The sequence below is a fragment of the Myodes glareolus genome, chromosome 17 (genome assembly GCF_982192425.1).
Source record: "Myodes glareolus chromosome 17, mMyoGla1.1, whole genome shotgun sequence".
NCBI lineage: Eukaryota > Metazoa > Chordata > Mammalia > Rodentia > Cricetidae > Myodes > Myodes glareolus.
The window spans coordinates 64,126,701-64,141,492 of NC_142042.1; the positions used below are offsets into that span (position 1 = coordinate 64,126,701).

The 14,792-nt window shown below is 54.3% G+C and overlaps 1 protein-coding gene across 1 annotated transcript; it reads right to left on the bottom strand.

Annotated features, from left to right (window-relative positions):
• Positions 1 to 2,305: 2,305 nt before the first annotated feature.
• Positions 2,306 to 14,484, bottom strand: Flg (filaggrin). Its single transcript, XM_087897294.1, has 2 exons — positions 14,329 to 14,484; positions 2,306 to 13,762 (listed from the first exon to the last, which is right to left on the bottom strand). Exons 1-2 carry the CDS (start codon positions 14,464 to 14,466, stop codon positions 2,897 to 2,899), a joined length of 11,004 nt encoding a protein of 3,667 aa, XP_087753420.1. The 5' UTR covers positions 14,467 to 14,484; the 3' UTR covers positions 2,306 to 2,896.
• Positions 14,485 to 14,792: the final 308 nt, after the last annotated feature.

Sequence of the window (14,792 nt, forward strand, 5' to 3'; positions counted from 1 at the left end):
TACAGATCCACACACAGGGCAACACTCTGGTGGATGTGGATTCACACCACAGATCCACACACAGTGCAACACTCTGATGGATGTGGATTCACACCACAGATCCACACAGGCAGTACTATGATGAATGTGGACTCACACCACAGATCCACACAGGCAGTACTATGATGAATGTGGACTCACACCACAGATCCACACAGATCATCACTCTGATGGATGTGGATTCACACCACAGATCTACACAGGTCAGCACTCTGGTAGATGTGAGAAACCTGAATGATTTGTTTAGTTAGTAGCTTTTTTTGCTTTCTCATAGGAGTTGTTTATATTCATTGTGTCTGGTTCATTGGCAGCCATTCATTCCTAATCTTTCCAATAATTTCTGTGTATCCTGCCTCTCTATAGAAATGGCTCTTCCTAGTATCATAGATTTCAAGATACCAAAGCAATGACTATATTTCATTTTTCTCTTTATTTGATTTTTCTGGTCTCTTTGAATGTTGATAATACTTCTTAGCGATAGAACTAGGACTTGAAATGTAGAATTAGGTTTGGACATCTTTGTATTATTATTCTTTTAAATTTGAGGCAAGGTAGTATTCATGTATATCCCCGATGGTCTGGAGCTTTGAAATATAGTCCAGACTTGCCTTGAACACACTGTCTTTGCTTCTACCTCCAAAGTACTGGAGTTCCAGGCAAGGACCACTGTGCTTAGCACAAAGAAATCATCTTCAGATAAATGTATATTTTCTTTGTTTTTGCTTTTGTTTCCTGTACTGGGGATTAAAGTCAGGGTTTTTACATATTAGGAACTACTACTGAACTCCATGTTTCCAGCTTTCAAATCTTGTACCTACCATATGCTTGTTATTTAACTATGGGCAGATCTTTAATGGCCTATTTTCTCAATATTTTATTCTTCATCTCCTTATTTAACTCATGCCCAAAACTTTGACCCAAATAAAAGTTATTGAATACCAGGTTCAATTCTGACTGTTTCCCATGCAACTACTAGGTCATTGTGATCCTGATAATTTTCTTTGAAGAGTTAGTCAACTAAGAGGGACAAAGTTTCATGAGAACAAGAGGATAGAACTTATGCTTCTGGTGAACCTTGTTTCATCCTTTTTGGCAAACTGATTTTATGTTAATGGACAAAAAGGATATTCTGGCAATGCAATCATTTGAGTAGGCAGGAATACAGAAGAAAGCAATTTCATCTTACTGTGACTGTGTCAGAAAACTCAGAGTTTATTTTTGTAGAGAACACATATCTCTGTGTCTCTGTTATATTGTCCATCAACACATCTACCTTGGGCAGTACAGGTCTGTACTGTTAGCTCATAGCTTTTTACTTCTAGCCCCATATGTAGGCCTAACTAAATGTATAGAAGGGCTGCCTGAAGGAACTGGATAAACTTGGTATTTCTATGGTATCATTGCTAAGTTATCAGGTCTGGCATCTTAAGGAATATGCAGTTTTATAGTTTTATATGGGGACAGCATTCCAGGCCTTGTGGATCCAATAGAACATGAAGCAAGACTAAATAAAACACGGAGCAGCTTGTTGCCTTTGATTCAGTACCTGTCTTCACTAAAGATCATTTCAATTTTGAGAGTCAGTCTCACTTCAGCATGACTCATTTCAGTAAAAGTTCAAGAAAGGTAGTTTTTATGTATACTGTTTATAAAACCACCAGACTCAGAACTTGGAGACTTGATGTCTGCATATTTGTCTTGAAAGAAGTTATTTGTGTGATAAACTCATCTGCAAATTGAGGATGTGTGCCTATAGATCTCCCCAGTTTTATATTTTGGGACAAAATCCCAGCCCAGTTTTGATGGAAAGATGTAGTTTTTCATGAAAGAATGTTGTGCATATCTTACCTAGTTCTTTATTCTCCCCTGACCCATATCCTGATAGCAAACATGACCATACTTCCTACCAGGGCAGAGAGCACTTGTTCTACTCCTGCCCTCTGGAACCGAACACCAGGAGGAACCTTGTTCTTTCTTCAAAGATTCCTGTTTGTGATTTTGGTTTGAAATAGATAATTATTATATGGATTAATGATTTCCTATTCTTAACAAAGCTGTTTTGTTTTGTAAGGTGGTAAACTCCAAGGGAACAGTGATTCCACAGGGAAATATATGGGTATATTTAAATTTCTTAGTTCACCTTTGCAAGACAGATATTTCTGGATGGCTATCCAACTTTTTCTATAAAGATGAAAACATGCAGTTATCACACACAGAGAGAAGTCTTCGAATTTATGAAAAGGAAGAATGAAAGAGTCAAACAATATTAGATGGCCAATTATTTATTTTTCATTTATCATACAGGTTACTGTGTAGAGTCAATATGTCCAATGCTTTTTAAACAATTGCTTAAGATAGGGCAAATCCAAATGGGTAGATATTTTAAATTCTGATTGCAGGCAGAGGAATAGGGCCTCAAATAGACCGTTCTCGGGTTTTGTTATACTTTTCAAGTTATGGGCAAAAATTAATATCCAGATTTAAGCGATTTAAAATAAAATATTTTAAAGTAAATAAACGTACTCTGACACCAAATATTCATACTACTAAAATTAAATTCTCCATACCATGAATTTTCTAAATAATAAAACCTGAACTACTTTTCAAAATACTTGTGAAATGAAAAGAAAAAAGCACCGAAGAAAAAGTCTAAATACATAAACCTAAAACCCAGTAACCAAACCAAATAAAACCACCAACCAAACAACCGACAAAAGCAAAAAAAGAAAAAGAAAATAAGAAAATGAAAAAGAAAAAAGAAAAAGGAAAGCATTAACCCAAAAGTAAGTAAAAGACAGCAATTCAAAAATGAGGTGATCTTAAAATATTGTTCCGTTGTTTCCACGACATTGGATCTTTAGTAGTAGTAATAATATCTCTGTGAATAATTAAACTCAAGTTGTTTTGTGGAATGACCTGATTTGTCTCCAGCTTGGTCATGGTCTAAAGATTCCCTATGATTGAATGAATTAGATCTGGTACTCCCCTGCTTCGCAGAAGTCGGCCTGTGCCCAATTGTCACTTCTGAATGGCCTTCGCTGTCACTGCCCTGGCTGTCGCTGTCTCTCTGGTGTCTCTCCCTCCTTGATGTGGAATGCCGGGGTCCATCAGTTGACTGGTGGCCAGCTGGGGACTCCTGTCTTCCTCGAGAGCCTGTTCTTGTGGTGCCCCTGGAAGAGTCTGCATGTCTTTGGGAGGACTCGCTTCTCTGACGAGAGCCGGACTGCCGGGACCTGTCCGCAGACTGTTGGTGTCCAGTTTGGTGGGCGCTGGCTGTGCCTCTCTGGCCTACCTGACCACGGGAGGAATCACTATCAGTGTGGGAGCCTCTCTGGCCTTGCCTGGATCCTGAGCGTCCAGCGCCATCATGGCGGTCTTGGCGGCCCCTTGTGGTGCTGGATCCGGAGGTTGCGTGGGTGCTGGCCTGGTCCCTTGTAGCCTGGTGGTGCGCAGAGCTGTCCCTCGCGGCCTCCCGGTGGGACCCCTGACCCTCTCTAGCAGTTCCTCGGGAGGACCCAGCCTGGTGGCCAGAGGAGGTCTGTCCTTGGTGAGAGCCCCCAGTCCTGGCGCTGTCCCTTCCTTGTTCTTGGTGGGCGCCCTGGGTTGCTCTGCCACTGGACCGCTGCTGTGTGTGGCCGGACTCGGAGTGGCCGTGTTCCTCCTCAGAGTAGTAGTACACCTGGTAGGGTCCAGAGCCTTGCTGGCCACGGGAGGATGTCTGCGCATGCCTGTGGCTGGCCTCGGAGTGACCACGGGCTCCCGCTACCTGACCTTCTGAGCCGTCAGAGTGGCTTTCGCTGTCACTGAGCTGGCTGTCGCTGTCTCTCTGGTGTCTCTCCCTCCTTGATGTGGAATGCCGGGGTCCATCAGTTGACTGGTGGCCAGCTGGGGACTCCTGTCTTCCTCGAGAGCCTGTTCTTGTGGTGCCCCTGGAAGAGTCTGCATGTCTTTGGGAGGACTCTCTTCTCTGACGAGAGCCGGACTGCCGGGACCTGTCCGCAGACTGTTGGTGTCCAGTTTGGTGGGCGCTGGCTGTGCCTCTCTGGCCTACCTGACCACGGGAGGAATCACTATCAGTGTGGGAGCCTCTCTGGCCTTGCCTGGATCCTGAGCTTCCAGCGCCATCATGGCGGTCTTGGCGGCCCCTTGTGGTGCTGGATCCGGAGGTTGCGTGGGTGCTGGCCTGGTCCCTTGTAGCCTGGTGGTGCGCAGAGCTGTCCCTCGCGGCCTCCCGGTGGGACCCCTGGCCCTCTCTAGCAGTTCCTCGGGAGGACCCAGCCTGGTGGCCAGAGGAGGTCTGTCCTTGGTGAGAGCCCCCAGTCCTGGCGCTGTCCCTTCCTTGTTCTTGGTGGGCGCCCTGGGTTGCTCTGCCACTGGACCGCTGCTGTGTGTGGCCGGACTCGGAGTGGCCGTGTTCCTCCTCAGAGTAGTAGTACACCTGGTAGGGTCCAGAGCCTTGCTGGCCACGGGAGGATGTCTGCGCATGCCTGTGGCTGGCCTCGGAGTGACCACGGGCTCCCGCTACCTGACCTTCTGAGCCGTCAGAGTGGCTTTCGCTGTCACTGCGCTGTCTGTCGCTGTCTCTCTGGTGTCTCTCCCTCCTTGATGTGGAATGCCGGGGTCCATCAGTTGACTGGTGGCCAGCTGGGGACTCCTGTCTTCCTCGAGAGCCTGTTCTTGTGGTGCCCCTGGAAGAGTCTGCATGTCTTTGGGAGGACTCGCTTCTCTGACGAGAGCCGGACTGCCGGGACCTGTCCGCAGACTGTTGGTGTCCAGTTTGGTGGGCGCTGGCTGTGCCTCTCTGGCCTACCTGACCACGGGAGGAATCACTATCAGTGTGGGAGCCTCTCTGGCCTTGCCTGGATCCTGAGCGTCCAGCGCTATCATGGCGGTCTTGGCGGCCCCTTGTGGTGCTGGATCCGGAGGTTGCGTGGGTGCTGGCCTGGTCCCTTGTAGCCTGGTGGTGCGCAGAGCTGTCCCTCGCGGCCTCCCGGTGGGACCCCTGACCCTCTCTAGCAGTTCCTCGGGAGGACCCAGCCTGGTGGCCAGAGGAGGTCTGTCCTTGGTGAGAGCCCCCAGTCCTGGCGCTGTCCCTTCCTTGTTCTTGGTGGGCGCCCTGGGTTGCTCTGCCACTGGACCGCTGCTGTGTGTGGCCGGACTCGGAGTGGCCGTGTTCCTCCTCAGAGTAGTAGTACACCTGGTAGGGTCCAGAGCCTTGCTGGCCACGGGAGGATGTCTGCGCATGCCTGTGGCTGGCCTCGGAGTGACCACGGGCTCCCGCTACCTGACCTTCTGAGCCGTCAGAGTGGCTTTCGCTGTCACTGAGCTGGCTGTCGCTGTCTCTCTGGTGTCTCTCCCTCCTTGATGTGGAATGCCGGGGTCCATCAGTTGACTGGTGGCCAGCTGGGGACTCCTGTCTTCCTCGAGAGCCTGTTCTTGTGGTGCCCCTGGAAGAGTCTGCATGTCTTTGGGAGGACTCTCTTCTCTGACGAGAGCCGGACTGCCGGGACCTGTCCGCAGACTGTTGGTGTCCAGTTTGGTGGGCGCTGGCTGTGCCTCTCTGGCCTACCTGACCACGGGAGGAATCACTATCAGTGTGGGAGCCTCTCTGGCCTTGCCTGGATCCTGAGCTTCCAGCGCCATCATGGCGGTCTTGGCGGCCCCTTGTGGTGCTGGATCCGGAGGTTGCGTGGGTGCTGGCCTGGTCCCTTGTAGCCTGGTGGTGCGCAGAGCTGTCCCTCGCGGCCTCCCGGTGGGACCCCTGGCCCTCTCTAGCAGTTCCTCGGGAGGACCCAGCCTGGTGGCCAGAGGAGGTCTGTCCTTGGTGAGAGCCCCCAGTCCTGGCGCTGTCCCTTCCTTGTTCTTGGTGGGCGCCCTGGGTTGCTCTGCCACTGGACCGCTGCTGTGTGTGGCCGGACTCGGAGTGGCCGTGTTCCTCCTCAGAGTAGTAGTACACCTGGTAGGGTCCAGAGCCTTGCTGGCCACGGGAGGATGTCTGCGCATGCCTGTGGCTGGCCTCGGAGTGACCACGGGCTCCCGCTACCTGACCTTCTGAGCCGTCAGAGTGGCTTTCGCTGTCACTGCGCTGTCTGTCGCTGTCTCTCTGGTGTCTCTCCCTCCTTGATGTGGAATGCCGGGGTCCATCAGTTGACTGGTGGCCAGCTGGGGACTCCTGTCTTCCTCGAGAGCCTGTTCTTGTGGTGCCCCTGGAAGAGTCTGCATGTCTTTGGGAGGACTCGCTTCTCTGACGAGAGCCGGACTGCCGGGACCTGTCCGCAGACTGTTGGTGTCCAGTTTGGTGGGCGCTGGCTGTGCCTCTCTGGCCTACCTGACCACGGGAGGAATCACTATCAGTGTGGGAGCCTCTCTGGCCTTGCCTGGATCCTGAGCGTCCAGCGCCATCATGGCGGTCTTGGCGGCCCCTTGTGGTGCTGGATCCGGAGGTTGCGTGGGTGCTGGCCTGGTCCCTTGTAGCCTGGTGGTGCGCAGAGCTGTCCCTCGCGGCCTCCCGGTGGGACCCCTGACCCTCTCTAGCAGTTCCTCGGGAGGACCCAGCCTGGTGGCCAGAGGAGGTCTGTCCTTGGTGAGAGCCCCCAGTCCTGGCGCTGTCCCTTCCTTGTTCTTGGTGGGCGCCCTGGGTTGCTCTGCCACTGGACCGCTGCTGTGTGTGGCCGGACTCGGAGTGGCCGTGTTCCTCCTCAGAGTAGTAGTACACCTGGTAGGGTCCAGAGCCTTGCTGGCCACGGGAGGATGTCTGCGCATGCCTGTGGCTGGCCTCGGAGTGACCACGGGCTCCCGCTACCTGACCTTCTGAGCCGTCAGAGTGGCTTTCGCTGTCACTGCGCTGTCTGTCGCTGTCTCTCTGGTGTCTCTCCCTCCTTGATGTGGAATGCCGGGGTCCATCATTTGACTGGTGGCCAGCTGGGGACTCCTGTCTTCCTCGAGAGCCTGTTCTTGTGGTGCCCCTGGAAGAGTCTGCATGTCTTTGGGAGGACTCGCTTCTCTGACGAGAGCCGGACTGCCGGGACCTGTCCGCAGACTGTTGGTGTCCAGTTTGGTGGGCGCTGGCTGTGCCTCTCTGGCCTACCTGACCACGGGAGGAATCACTATCAGTGTGGGAGCCTCTCTGGCCTTGCCTGGATCCTGAGCGTCCAGCGCCATCATGGCGGTCTTGGCGGCCCCTTGTGGTGCTGGATCCGGAGGTTGCGTGGGTGCTGGCCTGGTCCCTTGTAGCCTGGTGGTGCGCAGAGCTGTCCCTCGCGGCCTCCCGGTGGGACCCCTGACCCTCTCTAGCAGTTCCTCGGGAGGATCCAGCCTGGTGGCCAGAGGAGGTCTGTCCTTGGTGAGAGCCCCCAGTCCTGGCGCTGTCCCTTCCTTGTTCTTGGTGGGCGCCCTGGGTTGCTCTGCCACTGGACCGCTGCTGTGTGTGGCCGGACTCGGAGTGGCCGTGTTCCTCCTCAGAGTAGTAGTACACCTGGTAGGGTCCAGAGCCTTGCTGGCCACGGGAGGATGTCTGCGCATGCCTGTGGCTGGCCTCGGAGTGACCACGGGCTCCCGCTACCTGACCTTCTGAGCCGTCAGAGTGGCTTTCGCTGTCACTGAGCTGTCTGTCGCTGTCTCTCTGGTGTCTCTCCCTCCTTGATGTGGAATGCCGGGGTCCATCAGTTGACTGGTGGCCAGCTGGGGACTCCTGTCTTCCTCGAGAGCCTGTTCTTGTGGTGCCCCTGGAAGAGTCTGCATGTCTTTGGGAGGACTCGCTTCTCTGACGAGAGCCGGACTGCCGGGACCTGTCCGCAGACTGTTGGTGTCCAGTTTGGTGGGCGCTGGCTGTGCCTCTCTGGCCTACCTGACCACGGGAGGAATCACTATCAGTGTGGGAGCCTCTCTGGCCTTGCCTGGATCCTGAGCGTCCAGCGCCATCATGGCGGTCTTGGCGGCCCCTTGTGGTGCTGGATCCGGAGGTTGCGTGGGTGCTGGCCTGGTCCCTTGTAGCCTGGTGGTGCGCAGAGCTGTCCCTCGCGGCCTCCCGGTGGGACCCCTGACCCTCTCTAGCAGTTCCTCGGGAGGATCCAGCCTGGTGGCCAGAGGAGGTCTGTCCTTGGTGAGAGCCCCCAGTCCTGGCGCTGTCCCTTCCTTGTTCTTGGTGGGCGCCCTGGGTTGCTCTGCCACTGGACCGCTGCTGTGTGTGGCCGGACTCGGAGTGGCCGTGTTCCTCCTCAGAGTAGTAGTACACCTGGTAGGGTCCAGAGCCTTGCTGGCCACGGGAGGATGTCTGCGCATGCCTGTGGCTGGCCTCGGAGTGACCACGGGCTCCCGCTACCTGACCTTCTGAGCCGTCAGAGTGGCTTTCGCTGTCACTGCGCTGTCTGTCGCTGTCTCTCTGGTGTCTCTCCCTCCTTGATGTGGAATGCCGGGGTCCATCATTTGACTGGTGGCCAGCTGGGGACTCCTGTCTTCCTCGAGAGCCTGTTCTTGTGGTGCCCCTGGAAGAGTCTGCATGTCTTTGGGAGGACTCGCTTCTCTGACGAGAGCCGGACTGCCGGGACCTGTCCGCAGACTGTTGGTGTCCAGTTTGGTGGGCGCTGGCTGTGCCTCTCTGGCCTACCTGACCACGGGAGGAATCACTATCAGTGTGGGAGCCTCTCTGGCCTTGCCTGGATCCTGAGCGTCCAGCGCCATCATGGCGGTCTTGGCGGCCCCTTGTGGTGCTGGATCCGGAGGTTGCGTGGGTGCTGGCCTGGTCCCTTGTAGCCTGGTGGTGCGCAGAGCTGTCCCTCGCGGCCTCCCGGTGGGACCCCTGACCCTCTCTAGCAGTTCCTCGGGAGGACCCAGCCTGGTGGCCAGAGGAGGTCTGTCCTTGGTGAGAGCCCCCAGTCCTGGCGCTGTCCCTTCCTTGTTCTTGGTGGGCGCCCTGGGTTGCTCTGCCACTGGACCGCTGCTGTGTGTGGCCGGACTCGGAGTGGCCGTGTTCCTCCTCAGAGTAGTAGTACACCTGGTAGGGTCCAGAGCCTTGCTGGCCACGGGAGGATGTCTGCGCATGCCTGTGGCTGGCCTCGGAGTGACCACGGGCTCCCGCTACCTGACCTTCTGAGCCGTCAGAGTGGCTTTCGCTGTCACTGAGCTGGCTGTCGCTGTCTCTCTGGTGTCTCTCCCTCCTTGATGTGGAATGCCGGGGTCCATCAGTTGACTGGTGGCCAGCTGGGGACTCCTGTCTTCCTCGAGAGCCTGTTCTTGTGGTGCCCCTGGAAGAGTCTGCATGTCTTTGGGAGGACTCGCTTCTCTGACGAGAGCCGGACTGCCGGGACCTGTCCGCAGACTGTTGGTGTCCAGATTGGTGGGCGCTGGCTGTGCCTCTCTGGCCTACCTGACCACGGGAGGAATCACTATCAGTGTGGGAGCCTCTCTGGCCTTGCCTGGATCCTGAGCGTCCAGCGCCATCATGGCGGTCTTGGCGGCCCCTTGTGGTGCTGGATCCGGAGGTTGCGTGGGTGCTGGCCTGGTCCCTTGTAGCCTGGTGGTGCGCAGAGCTGTCCCTCGCGGCCTCCCGGTGGGACCCCTGACCCTCTCTAGCAGTTCCTCGGGAGGACCCAGCCTGGTGGCCAGAGGAGGTCTGTCCTTGGTGAGAGCCCCCAGTCCTGGCGCTGTCCCTTCCTTGTTCTTGGTGGGCGCCCTGGGTTGCTCTGCCACTGGACCGCTGCTGTGTGTGGCCGGACTCGGAGTGGCCGTGTTCCTCCTCAGAGTAGTAGTACACCTGGTAGGGTCCAGAGCCTTGCTGGCCACGGGAGGATGTCTGCGCATGCCTGTGGCTGGCCTCGGAGTGACCACGGGCTCCCGCTACCTGACCTTCTGAGCCGTCAGAGTGGCTTTCGCTGTCACTGCGCTGTCTGTCGCTGTCTCTCTGGTGTCTCTCCCTCCTTGATGTGGAATGCCGGGGTCCATCAGTTGACTGGTGGCCAGCTGGGGACTCCTGTCTTCCTCGAGAGCCTGTTCTTGTGGTGCCCCTGGAAGAGTCTGCATGTCTTTGGGAGGACTCGCTTCTCTGACGAGAGCCGGACTGCCGGGACCTGTCCGCAGACTGTTGGTGTCCAGTTTGGTGGGCGCTGGCTGTGCCTCTCTGGCCTACCTGACCACGGGAGGAATCACTATCAGTGTGGGAGCCTCTCTGGCCTTGCCTGGATCCTGAGCGTCCAGCGCCATCATGGCGGTCTTGGCGGCCCCTTGTGGTGCTGGATCCGGAGGTTGCGTGGGTGCTGGCCTGGTCCCTTGTAGCCTGGTGGTGCGCAGAGCTGTCCCTCGCGGCCTCCCGGTGGGACCCCTGACCCTCTCTAGCAGTTCCTCGGGAGGATCCAGCCTGGTGGCCAGAGGAGGTCTGTCCTTGGTGAGAGCCCCCAGTCCTGGCGCTGTCCCTTCCTTGTTCTTGGTGGGCGCCCTGGGTTGCTCTGCCACTGGACCGCTGCTGTGTGTGGCCGGACTCGGAGTGGCCGTGTTCCTCCTCAGAGTAGTAGTACACCTGGTAGGGTCCAGAGCCTTGCTGGCCACGGGAGGATGTCTGCGCATGCCTGTGGCTGGCCTCGGAGTGACCACGGGCTCCCGCTACCTGACCTTCTGAGCCGTCAGAGTGGCTTTCGCTGTCACTGCGCTGTCTGTCGCTGTCTCTCTGGTGTCTCTCCCTCCTTGATGTGGAATGCCGGGGTCCATCAGTTGACTGGTGGCCAGCTGGGGACTCCTGTCTTCCTCGAGAGCCTGTTCTTGTGGTGCCCCTGGAAGAGTCTGCATGTCTTTGGGAGGACTCGCTTCTCTGACGAGAGCCGGACTGCCGGGACCTGTCCGCAGACTGTTGGTGTCCAGTTTGGTGGGCGCTGGCTGTGCCTCTCTGGCCTACCTGACCACGGGAGGAATCACTATCAGTGTGGGAGCCTCTCTGGCCTTGCCTGGATCCTGAGCGTCCAGCGCCATCATGGCGGTCTTGGCGGCCCCTTGTGGTGCTGGATCCGGAGGTTGCGTGGGTGCTGGCCTGGTCCCTTGTAGCCTGGTGGTGCGCAGAGCTGTCCCTCGCGGCCTCCCGGTGGGACCCCTGACCCTCTCTAGCAGTTCCTCGGGAGGATCCAGCCTGGTGGCCAGAGGAGGTCTGTCCTTGGTGAGAGCCCCCAGTCCTGGCGCTGTCCCTTCCTTGTTCTTGGTGGGCGCCCTGGGTTGCTCTGCCACTGGACCGCTGCTGTGTGTGGCCGGACTCGGAGTGGCCGTGTTCCTCCTCAGAGTAGTAGTACACCTGGTAGGGTCCAGAGCCTTGCTGGCCACGGGAGGATGTCTGCGCATGCCTGTGGCTGGCCTCGGAGTGACCACGGGCTCCCGCTACCTGACCTTCTGAGCCGTCAGAGTGGCTTTCGCTGTCACTGCGCTGTCTGTCGCTGTCTCTCTGGTGTCTCTCCCTCCTTGATGTGGAATGCCGGGGTCCATCAGTTGACTGGTGGCCAGCTGGGGACTCCTGTCTTCCTCGAGAGCCTGTTCTTGTGGTGCCCCTGGAAGAGTCTGCATGTCTTTGGGAGGACTCGCTTCTCTGACGAGAGCCGGACTGCCGGGACCTGTCCGCAGACTGTTGGTGTCCAGTTTGGTGGGCGCTGGCTGTGCCTCTCTGGCCTACCTGACCACGGGAGGAATCACTATCAGTGTGGGAGCCTCTCTGGCCTTGCCTGGATCCTGAGCGTCCAGCGCCATCATGGCGGTCTTGGCGGCCCCTTGTGGTGCTGGATCCGGAGGTTGCGTGGGTGCTGGCCTGGTCCCTTGTAGCCTGGTGGTGCGCAGAGCTGTCCCTCGCGGCCTCCCGGTGGGACCCCTGACCCTCTCTAGCAGTTCCTCGGGAGGACCCAGCCTGGTGGCCAGAGGAGGTCTGTCCTTGGTGAGAGCCCCCAGTCCTGGCGCTGTCCCTTCCTTGTTCTTGGTGGGCGCCCTGGGTTGCTCTGCCACTGGACCGCTGCTGTGTGTGGCCGGACTCGGAGTGGCCGTGTTCCTCCTCAGAGTAGTAGTACACCTGGTAGGGTCCAGAGTCTTGCTGGCCACGGGAGGATGTCTGCGCATGCCTGTGGCTGGCGTCGGAGTGACCACGGGCTCCCGCTACCTGACCTTCTGAGCCCTCAGAGTGGCTTTCGCTGTCACTGCGCTGGCTGTCGCTGTCTCTCTGGTGTCTCTCCCTCCTTGATGTGGAATGCCGGGGTCCATCAGTTGACTGGTGGCCAGCTGGGGACTCCTGTCTTCCTCGAGAGCCTGTTCTTGTGGTGCCCCTGGAAGAGTCTGCATGTCTTTGGGAGGACTCGCTTCTCTGACGAGAGCCGGACTGCCGGGACCTGTCCGCAGACTGTTGGTGTCCAGTTTGGTGGGCGCTGGCTGTGCCTCTCTGGCCTACCTGACCACGGGAGGAATCACTATCAGTGTGGGAGCCTCTCTGGCCTTGCCTGGATCCTGAGCGTCCAGCGCCATCATGGCGGTCTTGGCGGCCCCTTGTGGTGCTGGATCCGGAGGTTGCGTGGGTGCTGGCCTGGTCCCTTGTAGCCTGGTGGTGCGCAGAGCTGTCCCTCGCGGCCTCCCGGTGGGACCCCTGACCCTCTCTAGCAGTTCCTCGGGAGGACCCAGCCTGGTGGCCAGAGGAGGTCTGTCCTTGGTGAGAGCCCCCAGTCCTGGCGCTGTCCCTTCCTTGTTCTTGGTGGGCGCCCTGGGTTGCTCTGCCACTGGACCGCTGCTGTGTGTGGCCGGACTCGGAGTGGCCGTGTTCCTCCTCAGAGTAGTAGTACACCTGGTAGGGTCCAGAGCCTTGCTGGCCACGGGAGGATGTCTGCGCATGCCTGTGGCTGGCCTCGGAGTGACCACGGGCTCCCGCTACCTGACCTTCTGAGCCGTCAGAGTGGCTTTCGCTGTCACTGCGCTGGCTGTCGCTGTCTCTCTGGTGTCTCTCCCTCCTTGATGTGGAATGCCGGGGTCCATCAGTTGACTGGTGGCCAGCTGGGGACTCCTGTCTTCCTCGAGAGCCTGTTCTTGTGGTGCCCCTGGAAGAGTCTGCATGTCTTTGGGAGGACTCGCTTCTCTGACGAGAGCCGGACTGCCGGGACCTGTCCGTAGATTCTTGGTGTTTAATATTTTGCCTGTTTTTGCTTCTTCTATCTTCATGTTCTTCTTCGTCGTTTTCTTTTTCATAGTAATAATTACCACTGCTTATCCTTCTTCCTTCATATGTTGTATTTTCATTTTTCACAACTTCATTTTTTATTTCATTTGTTTCCTTTGTTCTTCTATTTTTCCTTCCCTTGCTGTTTCCTCTTTCAGTTGAATTAGATCCTCCCCGATGCTTTCTAGTTGAACTGTGATTTTTCCCATGTTTTTCTGTCTCTCCGTGGGTTTTTGTGTCCCTCTCATGTTTTCTGCTGCTTGATCCATGCCTTTTTCCCCCTCTTCCTCTTGGACTTTTCGATCTTTCTTTATTTTGCTTTCCATCAGTTCTTCTGTGTCTTTGTCTTCTTTCTTCTCCTTCTTCTTCATCCTCCTCTACTTCTTTATAATGATCTTTTCTTCTTCTCTTGGATCCAGTTTGTGAACTTTTGTTGCGAGATGATTCATAATATGCTTGAGCTAACTTCAACACCAGCAGTAAATACTCAGTGAAGTCTATTTTCTCATTATGGTCTACATCCAGGATTTGCATGAAGACATCTTCAATATCTTCATCATCTGGATTCTGTAAGAATTGCAGACACACAATCCTTCATACCAACTAATTTCAACTTTTTAATTCAATTGCTATTTTAATTTATGTTTTGTACCATCATTTGTGCTATGTCATTTAGATTTTTTCATTTGTAGTATTTTTATAGTCTTTCATTCTTGTCGCACATATGTTGGTAATATATCAATTAATGTGTATAGATCAGCTAGGAATCATGCCTCAATTCCTGATATCAATTACTCTTTTCCTCACTTTGAGTATCTGAATTTTATTCACTCTATCATTTAATTTCCTTCTCAGTAACCCCCTCTGCATTTCTTGATGTTGGGAAACTTATTGTGAAAAATTAATGTACACTCAAATTTTTGTAATTAAATATTGGTAGTATTCATTTTTACACGAATACATGAATAATATATATGTACGTATTTAAATATAGCAAAATAACATTTCTCTTTTCTTAGCTAGGGCTCTTTCATTACATAATGTAATGAAATAATGTTTTATACAATCTTAGCTGAGATTATTGGGGAGGAACAGAAAGTCTGTTTTTTTTGTTTGTTTTTTCTGTTTCTTACCTTCAAAACTGCCCGTAGTTCTACTTCCAGAAGTTCCTTCAGCTCTTTTTTGCTCAGTGTTTCTGTTTCCTTATCATTGTTTGAGTATTGCTGGAATATGTCAATCATGGAAGTGATGTTTTCCAGGAGAGTGGACATCTTTCAATAGTATAGTACCTAGAAAGATTAAACAAAATTCATTTTACTGTTATTTTTTAAGTTGTATTTATTACTGTAATGATTATTTATATTTTAAACCTGTAGTTTTCTATAAGAAGTACACTTTTGAAATGAAACTTGATCATGAACAACTTCTCCCTACTTTCTGCAAAGTAAAACATTAAGTAAATTTTTTTGGTATCTGACACTGCCTGTTTTGGGGTTTTAAATTCACTAGCAATAGTAGATTCTTAATCTTCTAGACCTCTGTGTGCTCTGTGCATCACAGTCACTCTTGGTGAGCTGACTGTTCTTCCTGGAAGGGG